The 22,796-nt window shown below is 47.6% G+C and overlaps 1 protein-coding gene across 1 annotated transcript; it reads left to right on the top strand.

Moving 5' to 3' along the window:
* Positions 1–708: 708 nt before the first annotated feature.
* Positions 709–21,425, top strand: LOC137896034 (mitogen-activated protein kinase kinase kinase kinase 3-like). The gene is made up of 35 exons (XM_068741565.1): positions 709–869; positions 5,655–5,712; positions 5,994–6,084; positions 6,239–6,303; positions 6,387–6,442; positions 6,699–6,746; positions 6,977–7,019; positions 7,133–7,205; positions 7,486–7,617; positions 7,733–7,795; positions 7,871–7,952; positions 8,046–8,162; positions 9,607–9,685; positions 9,772–9,830; positions 11,584–11,649; positions 13,383–13,429; positions 13,596–13,634; positions 14,644–14,712; positions 16,561–16,612; positions 16,700–17,066; positions 17,996–18,102; positions 18,435–18,476; positions 18,691–18,775; positions 18,857–18,936; positions 19,038–19,098; positions 19,190–19,307; positions 19,465–19,523; positions 19,654–19,757; positions 19,834–20,005; positions 20,099–20,167; positions 20,463–20,555; positions 20,660–20,730; positions 20,811–20,866; positions 20,964–21,005; positions 21,221–21,425. Exons 1-35 carry the CDS (start codon positions 771–773, stop codon positions 21,306–21,308), a joined length of 2,952 nt encoding a protein of 983 aa, XP_068597666.1. The 5' UTR covers positions 709–770; the 3' UTR covers positions 21,309–21,425.
* Positions 21,426–22,796: the final 1,371 nt, after the last annotated feature.

Genomic DNA, 22,796 nt, shown 5'->3' with positions numbered 1-22,796 from the left:
GTAACAATTGTTGGAGATATTTTAACCGAGTCTGTGTGCGATCCAAAGCGCTTTATAAAGATCAAGCCCAAAGCGACATTTGTTATTGTGATGTTTTATTGTTGTTCTTTGTTTTAATCTCCTGCACTGGGAATTCATTGCTGCATTTGTTTATAATGGGCACAAAAACGTGACGTAACACCATGAATGATCTTCTGAGCGGACTGAAACGACAACTGTGTTGTTGGCTGTCATGGAGGGACTCCTGCACGCTGCACAGTTCGCAGAGCCTGGCTGAAGCGCTCTGTCGTTGCCAAATGCTTCTGTTCAGCCCCGCTTAGCCCAGTTTCGCGTCGGAGCCGCATGAGGCCGCGCAGCACGTCGTTGTGTTCATCCATTTCCCTGCTCCGGTGTGTTTGCAGATTAGAATTAAAACAGCTTCATGTTCATTTTATTATTATATATACAATAAAGGGTAACATGTATTATATTTGTTTCATTAAAATAATACATCCACTTTGAGTTTTTTTTTATTACTCCCCAACATAAGTTATTACTCCCTTTGATTTATGAAAGCATTTAGAGGCGACTTCAAAGCGAGTCATTCGCCTGGCTGCGGATGGTACGCCATAATGCTCATTGCGCATGCGCAATGCGGCAGTGGCAGCCATGTTGGAGCTACGTTGTGCTCGGGCTGGGATTTTCTGACGCCGTATGTTTATTTTTTTTGTTAAATTATCTGTTTTCATACGTTGTCGGAGTTCGTCAACGACGCGCGTTCGGCAGCGGGAATGATGAACTCCAGTGTCGACCTGTCCCGGCGGAACCCGCAGGAGGATTTCGAGCTGATCCAGAGGATAGGAAGCGGCACATACGGAGATGTGTACAAGGTAAAACTGCAGTACGGGTGCAAGTGCAGAGTTCCATTATCGGACAAATACTTGTTTTTTTTGCATTAGTGTGCCACTCTAACTCATTCGCGTTGTCCACAATAGGTAAATGCATATTATGTATGTATAATAAGCTAGTGCCGCTAAAACTGCTGTTTACTGATGCAATATTTCTTCTACTCGCGCCAAGGCTGTTTTAATTAAGTGTCACTGTTCGGGCATTACTCCCCGATTATTCAGCAGACGTTGTGGACTTCTGCCGTAGACCTAAATAAATAATGTTCTGCTGCCGAGAAAGCATCTCCAATCACCGCTAGTGCTAACCGTAAACCTGCAGCAGGAGCTCGGGTAAACAAATCTGAATGTGTCAAGCAAAAGAATCTGTTACTTTCTGCTCTACAAGTGTGAGACGTTTCTAAAGATTCCGCGTATGCTCCGGTGACATTCTTCTGCTGCGGTCATCGTCTGGAGTACTTCTATAATTAGCGACGTTACTGTTAAAAAAATAAATAAACGAGAGCTGAAAGAACATGGAGGTTAAGCTGCTAGCTGTCCGACAATGGGCGCCTGTCTACTTGTTAGCAGCTGGAAGCTAACTAGGCTCTTGGTTGTTTCGTGAAGACATTGAAGAAAAAAAGAAAGAAAATAACAACACGCAGTGATTTGCTGCTTTTGCGAGAAAACCAACTGGATAGTAATAGTAATAGCTACACTATTAAACGTACTATTGCGGAGCGTTTGCTTAATTGTCTGAAACTAACTCCGTTTAGCCGCGACAGAAAAGTGACAGATGAAATCAAGTCTGGCTAAAGCTTCCGCTGTACAAGCTACAAACAACATAGCCTCGACGCTAACACCAGCTAAAGCTAGCTAGCTAACGAGCTTTAACTAGCTAGCTAGCTAGAAATTAGAAAGCTAATATCTACGAAGCTGTCGGGATTTGGAGCTAAACTGTTGCTTTAGCCTCACTCCTGCCTCGGGGCCTGTGCTTGGAGCAGACAGCCGACGTCCTAAAAGCAAAGGACGTTTCTGAACTACGACGACCCCCCCCCCAGTCCATTACAGTCACGAATGCGTTTTCCTCCATGCTACGTCGGATAAACGCAGTAAATAAATGTCATGCAGGATAATGTGAAGTCCTTCTGGAATGCTTTATTATAAAATAAAGTTTAACACAAATCTTCGTATTCCCTCTTCTCTGGATGTTTGGAAGCCATGAATTTATATTCCTCTAATCAGTGGCAGATATGGAGACTTGCATCTTGAGCCAGAGTGTTCTCAGGCCTATTCCAGTAAACTATAATTATCTTTCAATCATTTCTACTTCAGCGATATTATAACGGTTTTGTCGCAGAGGTATTTAACATGCTTTTGACTAAACATGCATTTTTGCTGACATTCCAAACGGTAATGGATTCAAGTCCAAACAGACCCCAAAATTTCTCATCACATGTTGAAATGAATGTGATTAATTTAATCACCAGAAATGAATGCAAGGTGCCTTTTGTTTTTTTTCTGTAATATTATTATAATTGAAAGGTTTAAATGACCCGAGACCTTCGGGTTAAAGGCCGTGAGCACCGGGGCTCTGCTGAACAAGCCTCATCGATGACTATATTTGGCGGTTCTGCTGCGGCTTGGGTCGGAATGTTTGAGTCGACGAGCTCGCGTGATGCTCGTCGTCTCCTCCGCCTCTTTCTCTCTATCAACTAACCCGAAGAGCGTCGGCTGGGAACGTGGCCGCCGACCGCAAGATCACAAATATAGAGCCTTCTTAAACTTCCGTCGGCGGTTCCTGTGGGAGGCGGCACCCGTGATTACTCCACTCCCCCAACACAGTCAAAGCGTTTGGGTCGTTCGGTACCAAACTCGGACGAATTGGCGCGGTCTCTCCCGAGGGCGGGATGAGGCGGCGTTGCGTCGTAAACACCGCTGCGTGCTGTTTAGCACAGCGTTGAGGGTTGTCCCTGAGTGAGTCACGTGATTTCACCGACCAATCATCTCGCATTCCGACGCCTGATGGAGCTGCTGTTAGAGGAGTGGCCCGTCTTATCAAGGTGACAGTCCTTGTTGTTCTGGATTGGGGAAGTTGAAAACGGCCTTCAGCAGGGATAGAGATGAGTTAATGACAAATCTGTGCGCGTGTGTGTGTGTGTGTGTGTGTGTGTGTGTGTGTGTGGCACAGCTGGTTAGCCACAGGAATGGTCACTTCCTCTGTGTGTTCTATTGTTTCATACTATTCTAGTGGCCGACAACACGAAACCCGAAGGTGGTGTCGTCACATTGACTGACCGGCCCAGAGCCATCCTGTTTTTGTCACTTGTTGCTTTCCAGCATGAATGAAGAGAAAAGCTCTGAATATAGCAAGGCTGTCAAAATTCCGTGGCTCCTGAAGAGGGAAACTATTGTTTCGGCTTCTATTTCCTTCATTGATCTTTCGGCCGTCACAATCTCGCTTTGTACCACGAACTATGGGGGTGATCGGACTGTTTAAAATCCACACAAATAGTTTAATGTCATGATTTTAGTATAATTTCAGGAAGGAAAAGAAAAAAAAGCATTTTCGGTAAATGTCATTAAAATAATTTAAGGCTTAACTGGCACTGTAGCAGAAGGGCACAGAAACCATGCATGCCGACACCCAAATAGTTCGGAGTCGATGACGGGTCGGTGCCGCTCCTGCAACGATGATTCATCACTTTATCTCAAAGCTGGATCGCTGCTAAGTAACCACGACAGGAAACGTGTGCAGGCTTATTCGGAGCGCCGTCATTTTTATGCGGCTTCCAAGGAGCGACTGCTGCCGAACAGGTCGGGGGGGGGGGGGGGGGGGGGGATCTTGGCACCGTGGTTGGTAAAAGTGTCAAATCCTATTTTGAGATTGAGCGCTCATGTGATTGGGCTGGGGGGGGGGGGGGGGGGGCTCGAAGCCAAGTCTGTGTGACTGCGCGCTCCTACGGAACCTGCATTCGGGTTAGCGTGTTGAGCTGCTCGGCACGCGTCTGAACATGGATGTCAGCGGCGCAGAAGGATGCTCAGTCACGTCCGTGAAGCCGACTTCTTTTTAAAATTCCAGCCACAAAGTCAAGAATGCTGTGAAACGAGCCGATTGGTGGTTTAAAGTTCTCTGGTTAGAGCAGACTCAATTCTTCCGCAGTGGTTTTATTTGTTTTTCTCTGCAACCGATTGTCTAGTTTTTAATAGTTGGAGCGGAAACTCACTCGTTTGCTTTCTTCAATGGAAGGATTGTGACGCTAAATTTGGCTTTAAACGACTCCCGTTAGATGCTGTGTGGTGGAAAAACAAACCGGACATTTTCGTCTTCCCCCCCCGTCACGTTTTGTCCGCCGTTCCGTTCTGCGTTCGTGTCGCCTGAATTCTGCCGCTGCGGAGACCGAGGCCCGTTTGCGTAACGGTTTATTAAAAACGTAGAAGAATGCTACGTTTGTGCCGATGCTACGAGTCACCTCTGAGCCGTCTCTGCTCCGTCTTTACCGCCTTTGTCTTTTCTCTGTGCGTTTTGTTGTACAGAGAGATGGATAGAAATATACTTTACTGATCCCGCATGTTTCATCTCCTCCCTCCCACCACAGTGCGTAAGAAATGAATAATAACAAATATTCAGCGGTGCAGCTGCTTGTCCCTCCGTCATCCGTGAGATCTTTTCTTCTTCACTGCTTTTGTGTTTGTGCTGAAGTCGGGTTCCTGTTGGCGTCTTCTTTAGGAACTTTTGTCTTGAAGCTGTGGTAACCATGACAACTCCTACTGATAGTTGGTTCGGCAGCTCGGTTTGACAGACCTACTTTGACCTTGTTGAATCTTCTCACCTCACCACGAATGGGTTTTATGACCCGACGTTAGATTTGATCTTCATCTGGATCTAAGATCTTTTCAGACTTCTCTTTTTTTTTTTTTATAGCGATTCTAAATTTAAGGGGTGCATTTTTACAGTTAAGCAGTCGTTGATGTCATATTCCTAATGCTCTATATAAAGTTGGACATGTTTCAGAAGGGATGTTTTTATCAGTGTCCATGGTAACTAGAAATTGCAAACGCTTACAGTTGAACTCGATATAAAGAGCTGCCGTGTTCCAGACGTGACGCATCGTTCTCCCACGGCTCGTAGAATCAAAGCTCTTATTTTCTCTGCTGTTGAGGGACTTGATTTTATCTGTAAGTGTGAACCGTCTCTTTCTTCCTCGCATGCACTCGGAGTTTCACATTCTTGGCGTTATGGGAGCAAGAAATTCACGTTTCCTCTGAAGGAGCGTCTTTTATTCATGCGTTTGTTCTCCCGCCTCACCCCAGCGCTGCTGGGATGTCAACACAACGCACTATTTATAGAAAATAGATCTCAGTCCTGGAAAAAAAGAAAAACACTTTTTGGTAGAGGTCAGCTTTTCAGGAAATATTGAAGTGGCTGCAGAGAAAATTCTGAATGGCTGATTCTCTGATTGCTTCTTCTTCTCTTCCGTTTATTGGCGGCTTCCTGGTGCCTTATCTGAGGGGGTAGCCGCTGTGATAAAGTCAATGAAAGCAGCTCAGCCTTGTGTTATTGACTAATATATTAAACAATATCTCTACGTTTTACTCGCTTATCGTCAACGATATCAATTTCTCATCCAGCTGATTGTTTATTGGTTCGATACCTTCTCCAACCCGACTTTGGTTGTTCGTTCTTTCGTCCTGCAGCTCCTCTACAACCCGAGGTGTGTTTGTGTTGCCAGATCTCCGTTCTTCAGAGACTTCCCGAGCTCACTTTGTCTCCTCTCCTCCCCCCTTTAGGCTCGTAATGTAAACACAGGAGAGCTGGCTGCTATCAAAGTCATCAAACTGGAACCGGGTGAGCCTTTCATCTTTCTATCCTGACATTAAACGCCGCTTTAAGCTCCTCTCCTTCTCCCTGCCGTCATCTTACCAGCTTCTTCCTTGGCGTTCTCCTCTCTTCAGACCCTTTTTTTCCCCACAATCCCCAAGCTGGAAACATCCTTCCCTTGCTATCGGTCTCCTTAAATCTGTTTCTGACCCCTTCTCCTCCACTAAAGAAAGAACAGACAAAGCCGAGCCACCTTTTTATTTAACCACACACTAACAGAGATGCAAACTTGTCGTGTGCTGCTCCAGGTGAGGACTTTGCCGTCGTCCAGCAGGAGATTATCATGATGAAGGACTGCAAGCACTCCAACATCGTGGCATACTTCGGCAGTTATCTCCGGTAAGTGTTTCTGCTTCTGTTATTAAAGGGCGAGATATCGATTTACCCCGAGACGCACTCCTTTACGCGAGGGAGACGTCACAGAAGTGTCTTAGAGGGCCGTGTTGATGTGTGTGTGTGTGTGTGTGTGTGTGTGTGTGTGTTTCCTGTGCAGGAGAGATAAGTTGTGGATCAGTATGGAGTACTGCGGGGGAGGCTCCCTGCAGGATATCTATCACGGCAAGAACATCACGCTCCGAAACGCACGATGTTTGAACGAGTCGCTCGTCGTCTCACACGCTTTGTCGTTTTCCCTCCTGCAGTCACCGGGCCTTTGTCAGAGTCTCAGATAGCCTACATGTCACGGGAAACCCTGCAGGTAGCGTTTGGCATCTATTTATTTACACTCTGGTCGCATTTCTTCAAAGGACATGGAGACGAAGGCACCAGAATGTGCTTTTACTCGGCTGTTTGCGCTAACGCTTTAGCGATGAGAGGCGACTGCCTGCTGCCGTATAAAGTATCCGCGTGAATCCAAGCTCTTAGAAATGTTTTGGAAGTGAGTGTGCTTTTATTCCGTGTTCCTGTTTTTACATCTCTGATTGCACCAGTTTCTCCGTGGCTGTGTTTTACAGGGTTTATACTACCTACACAACAAAGGCAAAATGCACAGAGACATCAAGGTGAGTGTGCAGAACACTGGAGAATGGAATGTGCTACCTGTCGGGTGTAACTCTATCCCGGCACTCTCGGTGCCGATTGCATGCACTTATTCTTCATTTATAGCTGCAGGCCGTGCTGATCGATGCTAAACCACTCTGCAGCTAACTTGCACTTCCGCTCCACGGGAAGATTTGACTTGAATGCGGTTCTCTTGTGTCGGATGCTGACGTTGCGCGTTTGTCCCCGACAGGGAGCCAACATCCTGCTGACGGACAACGGCTATGTTAAGCTAGGTGAGAGCAGCGCGCGGGGCCCGAGTCTGGACAGGATCGTCCGTTCACGCCGTCTCTCTGCTCGCCGTTCATTTCTGCTTTTCTTATCTTATCCTATCTCCTCCCTTGCCCAGCGGACTTCGGCGTATCGGCCCAGATCACCGCCACGCTGGCCAAGAGGAAGTCATTCATTGGAACGCCTTACTGGTTAGTTGTGCTGGTTTTCCTCCGTTCGTTCCGCTGTTTGTTCGGATCGGTGCGAGTGTAAAGAGAAAAAAAAAAATGTTTGTAAATGCGTGTGTATTGTGTTAGCTGACGGCGGCAACAAAACCCATCAGGAATGCGAACTTCACTTCTAGGTTCCAGATTTGCTTTTAGAACGGCAGCGTCTCGGCGGGTGCGTCATGCCGAGTTCGGGTCGGCGCGGTGCCGTTGTAGAGAAACCGAGCGGATTCACTCACGTGCACTTCTGTCTGCGTCTCCGTAGGATGGCTCCAGAGGTTGCAGCAGTTGAGAGGAAAGGAGGTTACAACCAGCTGTGTGACATCTGGGCCGTGGGAATTACAGCCATAGAGCTGGCTGAGCTGCAGCCGCCCATGTTCGACCTTCACCCCATGAGGTACAGAAACATCAACTGTCAATGAAAGAATGGTGGCGATACCAAGTATGTGTTTTTAACATTAGGGAGGTGAACCCTTCAGCATCTGACATCTGTTTTTTTTTTTTTTCTGCAGGGCTCTCTTTTTAATGACCAAGAGTAATTTCCAGCCTCCGAAGTTAAAAGATAAACTCAAGTGGTGAGAGGGAGACTCTTTTATTTCCGCCTGCGCTGCTGTTGTCTCCCGTTTACCTGACAACGCTTCTGTCTTCAGGACAAACAATTTCCACCACTTTGCCAAACTGTCGTTGACCAAGAACCCCAAGAAAAGGCCCACGGCGGAGAAGCTGCTGCAGGTCGGCTGTAATCCGATGCAGATTCGACCCGTCCCGTGTGTCGCGGCCCGTTGCGTTAACGTCACGCGGGCCTCGCCTTCGCTTGCCTTCCAGCACCCGTTCGTGTCCCAGCCTCTCAGCAGGACGCTGGCCATAGAGCTGCTGGACAAATCCAACAACCCCGACCACAGCACCTTCAACGATTTTGACGACGATGACCCCGAACCCGAGGTAACCTTTGCCCCCCCCCCCCCCCTCTGGTTTGGATGCCGAAGCTTTCAGATGTGTCGACGGAGTGATTGATCATGTTCTGCTGGATTTCACTTCCTTTCCTTCAATCTCCTCGTTTGCTCCTTGAATTCCTTCTTCATCAATCGCCCTTCATCCTCCTCAGCCTCAGTCTGTCTTGCCCCTCCCACATATGACTCATCTTTCGGCTCTTTGTCCGTCCCCTTCTCCCTCTATCATTTCCTCCTCATCCATTTCTTATTTCACGCCTCTCACCTTGGATCTCCTTGTGCTCATCTTCCCTCTCTCCCGCTTCCTATTTTTTTTTTATACTGTATTCTTTCCCCTTGCCTCCTCCTCAGTTTAAGTACAGGGGATATTTCCTACCCATAAGCCCCGGTGCCCGGCGTGCACCCCGCTTTGCGGCCCGTAGAAAGGTACCGGCGAAGGCTGCGGTGTCTGAAGTGTCTGAACGCGAGCGACTCTCGTGCGCGGCTGGGTTTTTTTTGACTTTGGGGTGAACCACAGAAATGAATGAAAAGAAACCGTCACTGGATTTCCACTCGCTTCAGTGCCTACTGGTGTTGTCATGGAAACTGGCATTGGCATGTGATTCTGGATTACCATGACATCCGACACAAATAGTCTCGACATACCAGTGAGCAGTTTTGACCGTTCGTGTAACTTCCAAGTAGTTTGACACCAGGGAGAGGATTCGGCCCGATCATTCTCCTCAGTCAAATGATCGCTTTACTTTACGCATAGCTGCACCAGTTCTTAGAATCTGCTGAAACGCACCGTTTAACCGTACACAAAACAAACCTCGTTCACGTCCGCGAGCGCTTTTCATTCAAGTTCTGTGGCAGCAATAGAGAAATGGCTCAAATCATGACGATGGCGCCCAACCTGTGACGTCATCGCACATCTTAAATAATCCACCTGAACCTCATCCAGGATGATTCAGAGACTTAAAATCCTAACTTTGATTTAAGGGGGACTGAATCCTGTCTTTGGTTCGCCGGTTTGCGCATCGTTGCGTCCGTAAATGTCGTTTATGGGCGCCATCTTCATTCACAGGGCCATTGCGGGAACTAACTCTGAGTTGTGTGTCGTGATCCCGGGCGGTTTAAATCGTTGGATCTGCGCTTTGACGCTCTTGATTTGCGTTTTGAAGCATGGTTTCGAGTTGCTGTGTTTTCCACACACGATTTGTTGGAGCCCTAAATGTTACTTGCTTTGTTTAGCTGGTCTGGTTACGGACTGGTTGCTGCCTGTTTTGCTGTGTTATCATATCCCGCTGATGGGAAAATAAACCGAGTGATTGTTGTTGTTTTTATTTATATATATATATATATATATATAGGTGTTTACAACCTTCTTTCATACCATGAAACATGTGAGTAGTCTTTGAGCCGCTCCTTCTCCCCTCCCCCCCCCCCCCCGACAGTCTCCGGTCTCCGTTCCTCATCGTATCCGTTCCACCAGCAGGAGTGCCCGAGAGGAAAAGACGCTGTCGGAAATAAACTGTGAGTTTAAACATTCTCATCCAGATTTCTTTTGAACTTCCTGACTCATCCCTTGTTTCTCCGTCTCTTCCTTTTAACCTCCTCAGTTGGTCAGGTGAAGTTCGATCCTCCGTTGAGGAAGGAGACGGAGCCTCATCACGAACCGGTGGGTTATCAGCCGTGGCACGTTGGTGTGTGAACGTGTGCGTGTGCGAGTGCTTGAGATGGGGGGGGGGGGTGCGTTTGGGACGGCCCCTTTTACCAAACACCAGCATGGCTGATCTTCACTGAATCCGACGAAGCGCCCCCCCCCCCATCCGTCCGTGTTGTCGTCAATCTGTGTCAAACCAAACGCAAAGTCCACATAGTTCCCCGTGTTCAGCCCGGATCCGACCTCGCAAAGACCTTTGAGTGGGATGGAAGGAATTCTGCTACTGCCCTATCTACCGGAGTCTTGACAGCAGGCTGCCGCACTTTGCCGTCTCCGAGTTGGTTTTCCAACCACAACCTGCCTTGACTCGCTTCCTGTTGGGACATGGTGTAGAGCTTTGATGTTCAGAAAGACTTCAGAGTAGAATCCGTTGCTCAAAATGAATTAGACTCGATCTCGACTTTTACTTCTTGAACTAGCTTGAGTGCCTGGACCTGGAATTCGTATCCCGTTTTCTGTTGCTGGATTTAACGCTCCAGTTTCTGGCCGTGCCCGACCCAGCAGAGACCCTTACAGCAGGCTGTGGTGGCAACACCGGCTGACAGAGGTTCTCCTCCTCCCTCTTTCGGGGGAGGAGGAGCCTTCTAGCTAAGTTTTACGCCGGAGGGCATTCCTGCCGCAGCCCTCTGCATTTATCCGGGTTGGGGCAGACTCGAGGGAGACGCTACCCGTGCTACCTCTGAGGCTGCGCGGCAAAGGTTAATGGAAGCTAAGGAATTTTAGCCTAAGTCACTCGAACCTAAAAAGGGACGTCGCGGCTTGAGCCCCCGTCGCTTGTTAAATTGGTCCGTTAATAAAACAATCCCAATTCTCGGGAAAGAAGTTTGACCGGTGGACAAAAGAAGTAGTAAAAGTCTTCCTGCACAGCCGCACCATCTTCCTCAGCACATCCCACTTTCTCCATCCTTTCTTTTGCACTCACACTTTCCACATAAATCCTGCTTTTCAAAGCACCCTTCCCCTCCAATTATTCTAAAACGATTCCCCCTTTTCTCTTTCCCACTGAATCCTGGAGTGATATCTTTCATTCACTCGTCTCCATCCATCTCCTTCTCGACTGGTATTTCCCTCCATCACAAGGTAGACGGGCGATGGAGGGACTCTGTGTCACGCATGGCGTCTCAAATGCAATAATTCTTTTTACCACATGAATAATCTGATGTATAATCTGTAATAAAATAGCAGCAAGGTTTCGATGTTCGGCACGAAGCGCTGCTCGATGCCGTGTTCGCCGTCGTGCCTCCCCAGCTCACGGAACGCCGGATCGCGGTTTAAAGTCGTACTCCTGAGCGCCATCGCGGACCCAATATTTTAATTGAATGCAGTTCACACTTTATCGATTTTGTAAGCGTGCACATTTAAAATTAAAGTGAATGAAATAACACTTGAACTGGTACGTTTGTGTTATTATATATTTTAACATAAATTCAAGGTGAGATATTTTCAGTCCCAAATGTTAGTTCACGTTTTTTTCATGAAGAGCTCTCGGGTGTATATGATTAAATTCCTTCCTAGTTCAATTATAAGTATTCTGATTATATATGGAATAACTTCTCGCCGATCTGCAGCCCTCCGAGCACATTTTGCCCTCAAGCCATTTCTCGCCCATCAGTCGCTCCCTTGTGTACATGTCCTCCCCCCCTATCCCCTCCATGAGTCCAGGTTAATGTATTAACTACGGTCTCTCTCGCTCTGTCTTGCTGACCAGTGTGATTCTGAGCCCTATCTGGACTGTGTTGAGGAGCTCTACTATACCGCAAGATCTAATATGGTAGTACTCTTTCTGTCTCTCTCGTCCGGCCTCCTCCTCTGTGACCCAAACATCAAGTCGTTTTATCTTTACTTCATTCATACCTGTCTTTCTCTTCACACTCGTTGACTCGTCCTGATCCTTCCTTCTGTCTCGCTGGCTCAGCTTAAACTGTCCCCGTTTCATTTAAGACTTTCCAGAGCGCTGATTGCTTCGACTGCTCCGCGTCCAACTTGCATTTCTATTCTTGTTCACTTTTTCCTTCTCTTCTGTTCCATCCATCTGTTCCGGTTCATTTTGTTTATCTTATTCCAGGCCTGGCTTTTGCCTGATGCGCTGGTGTTGTAGTTGTCATGGTGATAGGAATGAGCCATGATTTTATTGGTTTGATCCATAAAGTACACGCAACAAACATATTCATTTTTTTATATATTTTTTTTTGGGGGGGGGGTTTATATCTGACAATGATGTCTTGCCCTCTTCACAAAACGTTCTGCTTTTTATTTGAGATTTACAGACATACACGATAATCACTGAATGTTTCCTGTATTGTGTTTCATAATAGTCCTCTACAGAATTTTTGTTCTGTATTTGTGCGCTACCTTCTTCCATCCTGTTGTGTGTGTGTGTGTGTGTGTGTGTGTGTGTGTGTCTTTAAAATCACCTGACAAAGTGCTGCATTCACATTGTGGCTTTACAAAAAGTCGAAGGTGGCGGTGAGCCTTCAAACTTCTGCCAGCTTTGTTTTATAATTTTCAACACGACTGCTTTTATCTTGGGCGTGACCCAGAATGCAACACGTCTAATAACGTCTCATTTCATGGCTTCTCACTCCTTTATAAACATTTATTTATGAAGACGTGAATCTGGCTCAAGTCCAGCTGCCGGTTTAATGGCGAACCAAACGATGGCGTTTATTAGAACACCACGATCCTGTTTGTGTAAAGAATCCTCCGCTCAAACCCGAAAACGCCTTCGGAGCGTCGGTTCTAACCTGCGGTGTGGCGAAGCAGCTTATTAGCTCCAGCTCTCCCATGCTGTAGCTTCATGCTAGCTTAACTTTCCAGCTAGCTGCTAGTAGCAAGCCTCTTGTATATTTGTTGTCCAATCTTTCTGTATTGACCTTTTTTCCCCCTGAAATAATTAAAACGTTCACCTTTCTGCGGGCTAACGTGAAGACATTTGACCTTGAGCGTCCTCTTTTTTTTTCTTGCATGATGGTAGATTAAACATCAGCTGTGATCATTTTAAAGCCACAGACGAACGGATGACTGCAGGTTTTGTCCGATTTGTGTTCAATGTAATGGCATTGAAGTGTTACGTTTCTCTTGCACAGACCAGAAATCGACTGTTTATAGTTTATTATTCTTAATCTTAAAAGTTTCATTTAAAAGGTGCATTTCCTTTATTAAATGTGAAAACGAGGGATGTTGTCGTGGCTGACATCCTGTGTTCACTTTAAGGCCACAATGTGAACGGCGTTACTCTGACTCGCCGCGTATGTCTGTTTTTGATCGAAGCCGCTGTTAAATTTGGGATTTCTTCCTGCAGGCTACTATAACTGTCACCACGGCGACTACAGTATCGGCCCCTTGGAGGGCTTTGGCGACTGAACGGGGTCTTTTTGTTTTAGCGCTACGTGTGTGTGGTTTATGCTTCAGCCCGGTTTCACTGGAATCAAACACAAAGAACGTTTTTTGGGTTTTTTTTAATGCCTCCTGTTGTAACGCAGCTTGTTTCTCTTGTTGGACTTGCAGCTGCACGAGTACGGCCACGATTCACCGAGTCTGCTGGGAGGAAACAAGTGAGTTTATTTTATACACCCCCCCCCCCCCCCCCCATGTTGATGCTTCAACCGTTTTCACTAAGAGGATTCCTAAAGCGTGTTGATCTGACCCAAATTCGTACGCCAGAGACGTGTTTCTCGTTGCTGTCGTCAGAATCTTTGTCATTCACACTTTCCTCCTCAGGAGTCTTCTCAAATCCGTGGAGGAGGAGCTACAGCAGAGGTAAGTCACTTCCTTATTCAGCCAAGCCCTTTTGATTCGCCGGTGCTCTAACCAGACAACCACCCATCGGCCAATGGTTGTCCATGGCAGGACTAATCTCAACCAATCACCTGCCACTAGCACTGTCTTAATGACTTGAGGCTTTATTTTTGTTTTTTTGCTCCTCTCGGCATTTTGGATTCTTGTGGCTGATATTTTCCCTCTGCTTGTGTCACGCTTTGATGTCATCAGGAAAAACGGTGCTTCGTAGGGGCTTTTTTGCAAAGCATGGCTTGCGCACACGCGCACACACACACACACACACGCACACACACAATTTTTGCTTCAAAGCTGGGAATGACGACAATATTTCTGGCAAATTTGTGGAGACTGTTTCTCTAATCGAGCCAAGGATATTAATGATCAGTATCTTTGGGCCTTTGCGGATTGCAATGTCACAATCTTTGGTTTCTCTGAATCCTTTTCTCAGCATAAAAAACACACGAGAGCTGTGACAAAAAACAGAGGGTTAAAAAAACGCTACCTCGGTTCTCCATTTTTAGAAACCAGACGCGTCTTTGGGTTTGAAGCCTTCTCAACTGTTTTGAGCGTGTAAATTAAAAGTTTTATATGAGGCAGTTTCTTAAATCCGAGTTGTTCTTTATTCCTTTGGTGCATCGATCTTCTTTCAGTATTTGAACTTCTTTCACCTAAGAAATGATGAGAGTTACTAACTTCTTTATTCTGATCGGGTCAGTCGGGGTCGGATGTGTCTGGCGTGGAAGCAGGAAGGATCAGACCTTCACTGATTTATCCGTTTTTTTTGCTGAAAGGAAAGGATTGAGCAAAACTTCACTCAGATCTCCGCTCCACCTCCTCTTCCTCCTCCTGCTGTCACCTTTGTCTGCTCCCTTTCTCCTTTAACCTCCCTCACCTCAACCCTCTTAATTAAATTCTCCCACCCCTTCCCTCTCCTTTCTCCCCCCCCCCCCCCACCCACCCCTGCCCCTATCTTCACCTCCTCTCCCAGGGGCCATGTGGCACACTTAGGGGATGATGGGGATGAGGATGATGCAGATGATGATGAAACTCACACTCAGTAAGTTTTCCTCCCAGTCGTAGAAGAGGAAGTCTCTCCCCCTGGTCTCTTTCTCTTCCCTCTCAGTCTTGGAATGATTCCCGTCGTCCTTTAGTTTCATCCACGCATCTTTGTGCCGCACACCCCACCGTCACGCCATCTGTGTGTGTGTGTGTGTGTGTGTGTGTGTGTGTGTGTGTGTGTGTGTGTGTGTGTGTGTGTGCACGCCCTGTCTGCTTTCTACGCTGGAGCCACTGTGACGTTTAACGGCTACTAACTGGAACCCCAGCGTTATAAACTCCCCTGAGGGTCTTCATGAGGAGTTCAGTTGTTCCTGCATAGAACCTTTTTTTCGGTTCTAAGTCGGCATTAAAGACGACTCGGAAGCCCGACTACTGACTATTTGAAATGAGCCGTGGGTGTGGTTTTGTTGCTTGCATAACTGATCCCCTGACCTTGACATCTGATTTGCCGTTTTGTTTTCCGCTCGCCATCTGTCGCCTGTATTCTCTCGCCTTTACCAGACTGTTACCAGCCAATGACGAGGCTGGAATCAGAGAGACAGGCCCTGAATATAAATGAGGGTGACTTCTAAGCTCTCTTAATCGTGCGGCTCGTGTAGGTTTGGTCATTTCCACTTTAAAGTTTTAACACTTTGTCACCGTCTTTGAGAACATTAGCTGAACATTTCTATAAGCCAACAATCGGCCAATCGACACGCAGCCAACCATTGACCACTAAAAATTACTTGCCATCTTATTTAGTATATGATACCAGTATGTACCGTAGCATTTTTAGCATGTCTGAAGCCAGTAGAATGTGAATTACAATGCTGCTAATGGGGAAATATGACAGTGACGACAATATAAAGGACAAATAAGCAGCAATGACATCACTGCTCTCTGTCTACTAATGATCAGGCTTTTTTTAATGGTGGTCAATGCTTTGCTAAAACCCATAATTTGTCTTCCGGCTTATGCGCCTGAAGACGGTTTGACTTTCCGACCGCACTGGTCTGTTGTTGTTGTTGTTGTTGTTGTTGTTGTGTTTTGTCTGTTTACAACGTGTTTTACGACATACCGGAAGGCGAGCGAGCGAATCGAGCGTACGACTGTCTCCGCGACGCGACAGTTGTCTGATTTATTCCCGACTGAAACGGCATCGCTCTGATTTCAGCGTAACGTGCTGACGAACGTTGCCGCTGGGCGCCAGCAGCTCGCGGTGTCTGTCGGCTAAACTCCGAAGTGTAAACTGTGTCCATTGCTTCAGCCATTTGTCTGTTGGGCGTCATTCCGCCAAATCATCGTCTCGGTTCAACGATTATCATTCTGAGATATTTCTTTCTCTGATTCTCTTTTGTCCGTCATTAACAAGCCGCTCGGCAATTCTTCAAATCCAAATGGATAAACTCTCTGCTAAAGCGGCGCTGATCCTTCGTGGCACTAAGAGGGTGTAGGAAGCCCCAAAACGGGAGACAGTTGTCTGTTTCCCGTTTTGGGTCGGCGCTGCAACTCTCAGAGACTTTATACATTCCAGTGTCACTTTTAAACCTTTTCTCGGTCTAAGTGTCTCCTAATGCCAGGCTGTGGTTACACTTGTCATTTAAAGACTTCTTTTAACATGTGATCTCCCTGTGAAATGCTACCTCTGGTCTCCTCTGTCATTTGAAGGGTATCTCTAAAAGATCAGGGCTAGCATGGACAATAAACTTGTCCTTTTTAAAATGCCAAGTTCAGCCATGCCTCAGTTTTGTCCTGGTGTGTGTGTGTGTGTGTGTGTGTGTGTGTGTGTGTGTGAGATATTTTCTGTGATTCTTTATTTTAAGAATCTTTTCTGAATGGTGACTGTCTTCTTCTTCTTCTTCTTCAGTAAATCAAGCACTATCATGCGACCAAGGGTCCCGCCTCCACTTCCTCCCAAGGTGCGTCAAACTGAATGGGTCTCCCCACCGACTCGGGAGTTCATAGCCCAGAATATGATCAATAAAGTCCTCGCTGTCTTTCTTCAGCCCAAGTCCATCTGCTCGTCTCAGCAGCAGCCGCAAAAACATGACGATAGCCAATCACACAGCGAGGATGACGCTGGAGGGGGCGGGACCATCAAACGCTGCCCGGTCCCGCAGACGGCGAGCCCCGCCAAGCCCTCCTCCAACGTCCCGCCTCGGCCCCCGCCCCCGAAGCTGCCGCCCCACCGCCGCAGCAGCCTAGGTAATGAGAGCCCCAAGCGCACGGATTTTGAACACTCTGGCCCAGAGGATGATGGGAGTTTTAGGCATTTCTGGCAGTGGCTCCACACGCCTCACACGGAAGAGGAGCTGGAGGAGGCGTGGGAGGTGCTGAAGGAGGAGCAGGAGAAAGAGGAGGAAGAGGAAGAGAGTAAGAGCAGCCACCAGTAGCGTCCACAGACCCCGTCGGAATGGTTGTGTCCTCGTAGTCCGATTCCTTCGTCCCATCAGTCCCCCAAACTTCTTGTATGTTCCGTCCATCAGCTGCTGCTCAGTTTCCGTGTTTGTCAGTCCTTGTGACGTCTGATTGGTCGACTGATCCAATCGGTTAGAAGCTTGTAGTTTCTTATCATTCCCCCGTCCCTGGGAGGAAGAAGAACGAGGAGGAAACATCGTCTCCGAACTTCTGTTTCTCCTTTAAAGGCCAATTTAGTGTTGCTTTAGCTTTAAATATGTTTCTTGTTCTTGGAAGCAGCTTAATTAATTCAGTCAGTTCTAAAAGCAACTTTAGTTGTTGCTAACATGCTTTTTAAGGCTTTTTATTGTTTGTTTGTTTGTAATTTTCAGATTTAAAAAAAATGCACAGAAGCACCTAGGTCAAATCAAACCAGTTTAAATTCCAATAAAATGATTATCGTTGGATAGGAATCCACTTATTAGGGAATATTCAGCATGATTGGAGCTTTTTGGATGTACCCTACTTCCACCTTCGTGGTGTTTAAAATGTATTTAGTTTTATTCTTTCACTGAAAGACAGGGACATATAATAAAATAGTCCTCCATAATGATAATGTTTTAGTTTTCGGTGTGAGGAAACGCCTTCCCAATCACTATTTAATACGCATTATTTCTATTTTTATAAATTAGCAGCCGTAAACATGGCGAATGGTCACCTTCTGTGCTCCTCCTCTGTGTTCTTCCTGCCAGCCCCCCCCCCCCCCCCCCCCTGCTTTAATTCTACTCCTCTGTCTCCAGTCATTAGATTTCCCTCATTTAAACCGACTGAATGTCTTACAACACGTCTCTCTCTCTCTCTCCCTCCGCTCTCTGTTTCTGTCACACGTGTCTCCTCTGTTGCAGGCAACGGGCTGACCTCTCAACACAGTAAGGACAGGGAGGGGCCAGCAGACAGACAGTTCACGATGCCCCCCAGTGTCCCGATACGGAAAGACAAGAAGGACGTTCCGGTAAAAATGACCACCAGGAGTTCCTGAGCCTCTAAATGGGAGCGTAGAAGCACCGACGGCAAACTGTTCACGTTCTGTTTATTCTCCTATTCAAGGAAAAGTAATGAATAAAGTGAGACTGGGGGGGTGGGGGGGGCTGCTAAATGTTAAGTGTAAATGGGAATCTTGCAGGGTGAGAGGCTTAATTTCCACAAATGCTCCAGAATTGAATCACAATAAGATGCTAAGCTAAATGCTAACACTCAGTCCCCCACTGACTGACGGACGCCGATCAGATAACACACGGGATCGATCTAAATGTTGATTATTCCTCGTGTGTGTGTGTGTCCTAGAAACCCATCAGTAACGGCCTCCCGCCGACGCCCAAAGTCCACGTGAGTATCTCTCTCTCTCTCTCTCTCTCTCTCTCTCTCTCTCTCTCTCTCTCTCTCTCTCCTTCGGGGAATATTTATTTGTTTTGGACAGATAATCGTTTGTGTTTTTTTAATTACCTGCATCACATCAAGATCGAGATGTAATTCAATCAAAGCATTTGACGGCAAGGGAATAACGTGGAAGTGCATTTATTTGTGGCCTCCACCCTGGCAGATGGGCGCATGCTTCTCCAAGGTGTTCAACGGCTGTCCCTTGAAGATCCATTGCGCCACTTCCTGGATCAATCCCGACACCAGAGGTAACCAATAGGGAAGCCACAAGGGCGATGAACCCTGCTGCTGTTCAATATTTATTTGGTGTGCGTGTGTGTGTGTTGCAGACCAGTATTTGATATTCGGCGCTGAAGAGGGAATCTACACGTTAAACCTCAACGAGCTGCACGAGACGTCGATGGAGCAGGCGAGCACAATGAAAATAACGTTTAAAAAAAACAAATCAAGGATTGAGAATCGGGTGAATGATCTAATTTAGTTTCGTATCTCTAATTTGTACGTCTGCAGCTTTTTCCACGGCGGTGCACTTGGCTGTATGTCATGAACAACTGTCTCCTCTCCATATCCGGTGAGCGATAAACGCGACCCTGTGTGCCGATCGATCGTCAATAGTCTGCGTTCATTCATCCAACATCTGGATCGGTCTCATCCTGCTGCAGGAAAGGCCTCTCAGCTCTACTCCCACACGCTGAGCGGTTTGTTCGAGCAGGCCAGGCAGCTGCAGAAGCTGCCAGTAGCCATTCCCACACACAAACTGCCTGACAAGATGATTCCAAGGTAACTGGCGCAGGAGGCGGCGGCGTGGAGTCGGTGTTTGGGAGGAGGGGAAATGGATGTCCGATAAACGGACGTTTTTAGTCTGAGGCATTTGAATTGAAGGACGCGGCTGTTTTATCTGCGCAACGTGACGCCGGCGTCCGTGTGTGACTTACAGGAAGTTTGCGGTGTCCAATAAGATTCCAGACACGAAAGGGTGCCAGAAGTGCTGCGTCGGTGAGTCTCGGTGTCGGAGGGCGGCGGCGTTTCGTGTGTAGCTTAGCCGTTCTGCGTGTTTCACGTCTCTGGCGCGTCTGTACAGACGTGGCAGATAATGCGTTTGTTTGTTTGTTTGTTTGTGGTTCAGTTCGGAACCCGTACACAGGCCACAAGTACCTGTGTGGAGCGTTTCAGTCCAGTGTGATGCTGCTGGAGTGGGTGGAGTCAATGCAGAAGTTCATGCTCATCAAGGTGAGCTTCTGTCCTTCCAAACATCCCCTACGTTGACACGGCAACGCTGAGGCTCCTCCCCCCCCCTGCTCCTCAGAACATCGACTTCCCTCTGCCGTGTCCGTTGGAGGTCTTCGAGATGCTGGTGGTCCCGGAGGAGATCTACCCTCTGATCTGTGTGGCAGTCAGCAAAGGCACCGAGCTGAACCAGGTGGTCCGCTTCGGCACCGTCAACCCCAACACGGCCTGCTCCTGGTTTACAGAATCAGGTCAGAGCGGGGGGGGAGAGACCGGCTCACGGACGGGTTCGTGGGCATCGAGATTCTGCTTCTGAAACGCGCTCCCCTCGTCTTCCTCTGCAGACACGCCGCAGACGTGCGTGATCCACGTCACTCAGCTGGAGAGGGACACGATCCTGGTCTGCCTGGACAGTGAGTGGAGTTGTTACCAGCAAACGTTCGGTGGGGCGGGGCGGGGCGTCCGATGATTGAGGGAAGACGCTTCGCCCACATTGCCTGTGTGAATGCAGTGGGCGAGTGAATGTCGGTGGTGGTCAGGAGGGGACATTCTACCCCCCCCCCCCCCGGGGCAGCTGCGGCTACAACAGTAGCTTCACCACCAAGAACAGAGTTAATGCTAATGCTAATAAGCGCTTTTCTTTGCGTTTATTAGCATTAGCATTAGCATTTCACAAAACCGACTCTGCCTTCCTCGCTCTCTGTGCAGGATGCATAAAGATCGTGAACCTCCAGGGAAGGTTGAAATCCAGCAGGAAGCTGTCGGCCGAGCTCACCTTCAACTTCCAGATCGAGGCCACAGGTAAACGGGAGGAAACGTTGGAGGACGCGCTGCCAGGAGCAGAGACGATGTTAAATGAGACCGTTCAATAATCCTTGCTGCCGTTCATCTTTACGTCTTTGCAGTTTGTCTCCAAGACAGTGTGTTGGCCTTCTGGAGGCACGGCATGCAGGGGCGGAGTTTCAAGACCAATGAGGTGGGGGCTCTACTGAGACTCGCGCTTGGATCTGGATTCGGTGACGATTTGGTTTGTCTGACTCTCCGTTTGTTCATCAGATCACTCAAGAGATCTCTGACAGCACACGCATCTTCAGACTGCTGGGGTCAGATAGGTGAGTGCACAGACACGCACGCACACACACACACACACACGCACTCACCTGTTAACATCCTCTCTGATGCTTGTCACTGAAGACGTGCCGACCGTAGAGACCCAGTAGATTCTGCCAGCCGAGGCCGCCCTCCATTCAGGTACAGCCTCTGGCCACGCCCAGAATCTTGTTGTTGGGTTGTTGCCTTCTTTACGTTTCCACACCGGGTCCTCCTCGGTGTGGAAACACAAACGCAGGTGGGGGGTGGGGTCTTCTCATCTGGCCTTGGAAGACTGGGACTAACCCTTGGGGTGAACCCGGGTATGGCGTGCGTTTTTTATTTGGTTTTAGATCGGCTGTGTGTTTGTCTTGCAGGGTGGTGGTCCTGGAGAGTCGACCCACAGACAACCCCACGGCCCACAGCAACCTCTACATCCTGGCAGGCCATGAAAACAGCTACTGAGACACACGCCCCAACCCCCCGGCCAACCCCCCGTCTGATCCGTGTTCCGTGTTGTAGTAGAGCAGCTGGGGGCGGGGGCGTGGGTCGGGGTTTAAATAGCCGGTCTGAGGCCAGTCCCTCCACACGAGACAGACGAGAGCGACTTAAACCCAGAATGCTTCCTGTCGCCGTCCCGCCTCTCCCCCCTGCACACGGGGGGGGGAGAACGTCGTCCAGCACAGAAGTCCCAATTCAGCGCTGATTCTGTTACTAGCCTACACATGCTACTACCGCTACCGCTACTGCGCTAAAGCTTCACAGAAGAGCCATCTTGCACAGAGAATCTTTTTCTCCTTCAACCTTTTCTTAACTGTTTTTTTTTTTTTACTACATTATTATTTATTGTGGCATGATGTAACCTGTAACAGTCAGGATTGTTTCGCGCTCTTTTTTTTTTTTTTTTTAAGAATAGAAAAGCGGAAACGGACTAAATCACTTCGCCACAGCTACACCCACCACCACGCCACATAAGTGCTTAATCGACCTATTTAATTGTTGTAAATATAAATGTAGTATTTTTTTGATGGACGATCACTAAAAAGGCTGTAGATAGGTGTGTGTGTATAGTTGTACATCTGTGGAGGCAAACGGAGAGACGGGAGACTTCCCTTCCTGTCGTGTGACGGAGGGGCAGGAAGCCAGGAGCCCATCTGTCCTCGGGTGGGCAGCTTCAGTAATCTGATATTAGACCGTAAAAATCTGCTCCACGATCGGACGGAGGAAACGCAGGAAACGCTTGCTGACTGTTTCGCATGCACCACCATCCGGACATTTGTCGCCAGGGCGACGGATATCACAATTTATGTTTGAGTTCTGTGTTTTTTTTTTAATGCCGTTTTGAGACCTTTTTTTCCGGGAGGGGGGGTTGTTTTCTTTAAGGTTTTTTATATTGAACCACTGGTGTTAAAAATTTGCACAGAGGAAAAGGTATTTGACAAAATGTGATGTCATTATAATATATGACCTTATGTGTCTGCACTGTGTGTGTGTGTGTGTGTGTGTGTGTGTGTGTGTGTGTGCGTGCGTGCGTGCGTGTAGATAAGTCCATCGTGTACAGATCTGGCCTTCACCGGCGGACGTTTGCGTTTCTGCTCTAGGCCTCTTGACAAAAACACTGACAATTATTTAAAGATACGACAAAAAGCTGGATTTCCACAACGGGAAGAATTATTTTAATGTCTATAAAATGCTTCTTGAAGAGAAATGTTTTTCATCACCTTCCAATTCTTCTCTTCTATTAGCCTCCAAAGATTATGATCAAATACTGTTAGCATTAAAACCTCCCCAGCCTTAGACAGGGCGGCGCTGCCACAGGTGTTCCGTGCTAAAAATAACGCATTTAACCCTTCGTTTCGCGATAATAGTAGAGGAAGGCCAAAAGTGCAGCGTTTTATTCATTTTTATCTCATTTTAAGTTTTTATTTTAGGATGTGATTGAGATTTTAAAGC

The sequence above is a fragment of the Brachionichthys hirsutus genome, chromosome 7 (genome assembly GCF_040956055.1).
Source record: "Brachionichthys hirsutus isolate HB-005 chromosome 7, CSIRO-AGI_Bhir_v1, whole genome shotgun sequence".
NCBI lineage: Eukaryota > Metazoa > Chordata > Actinopteri > Lophiiformes > Brachionichthyidae > Brachionichthys > Brachionichthys hirsutus.
This window is presented reverse-complemented; position numbering and strand designations above follow the sequence as displayed.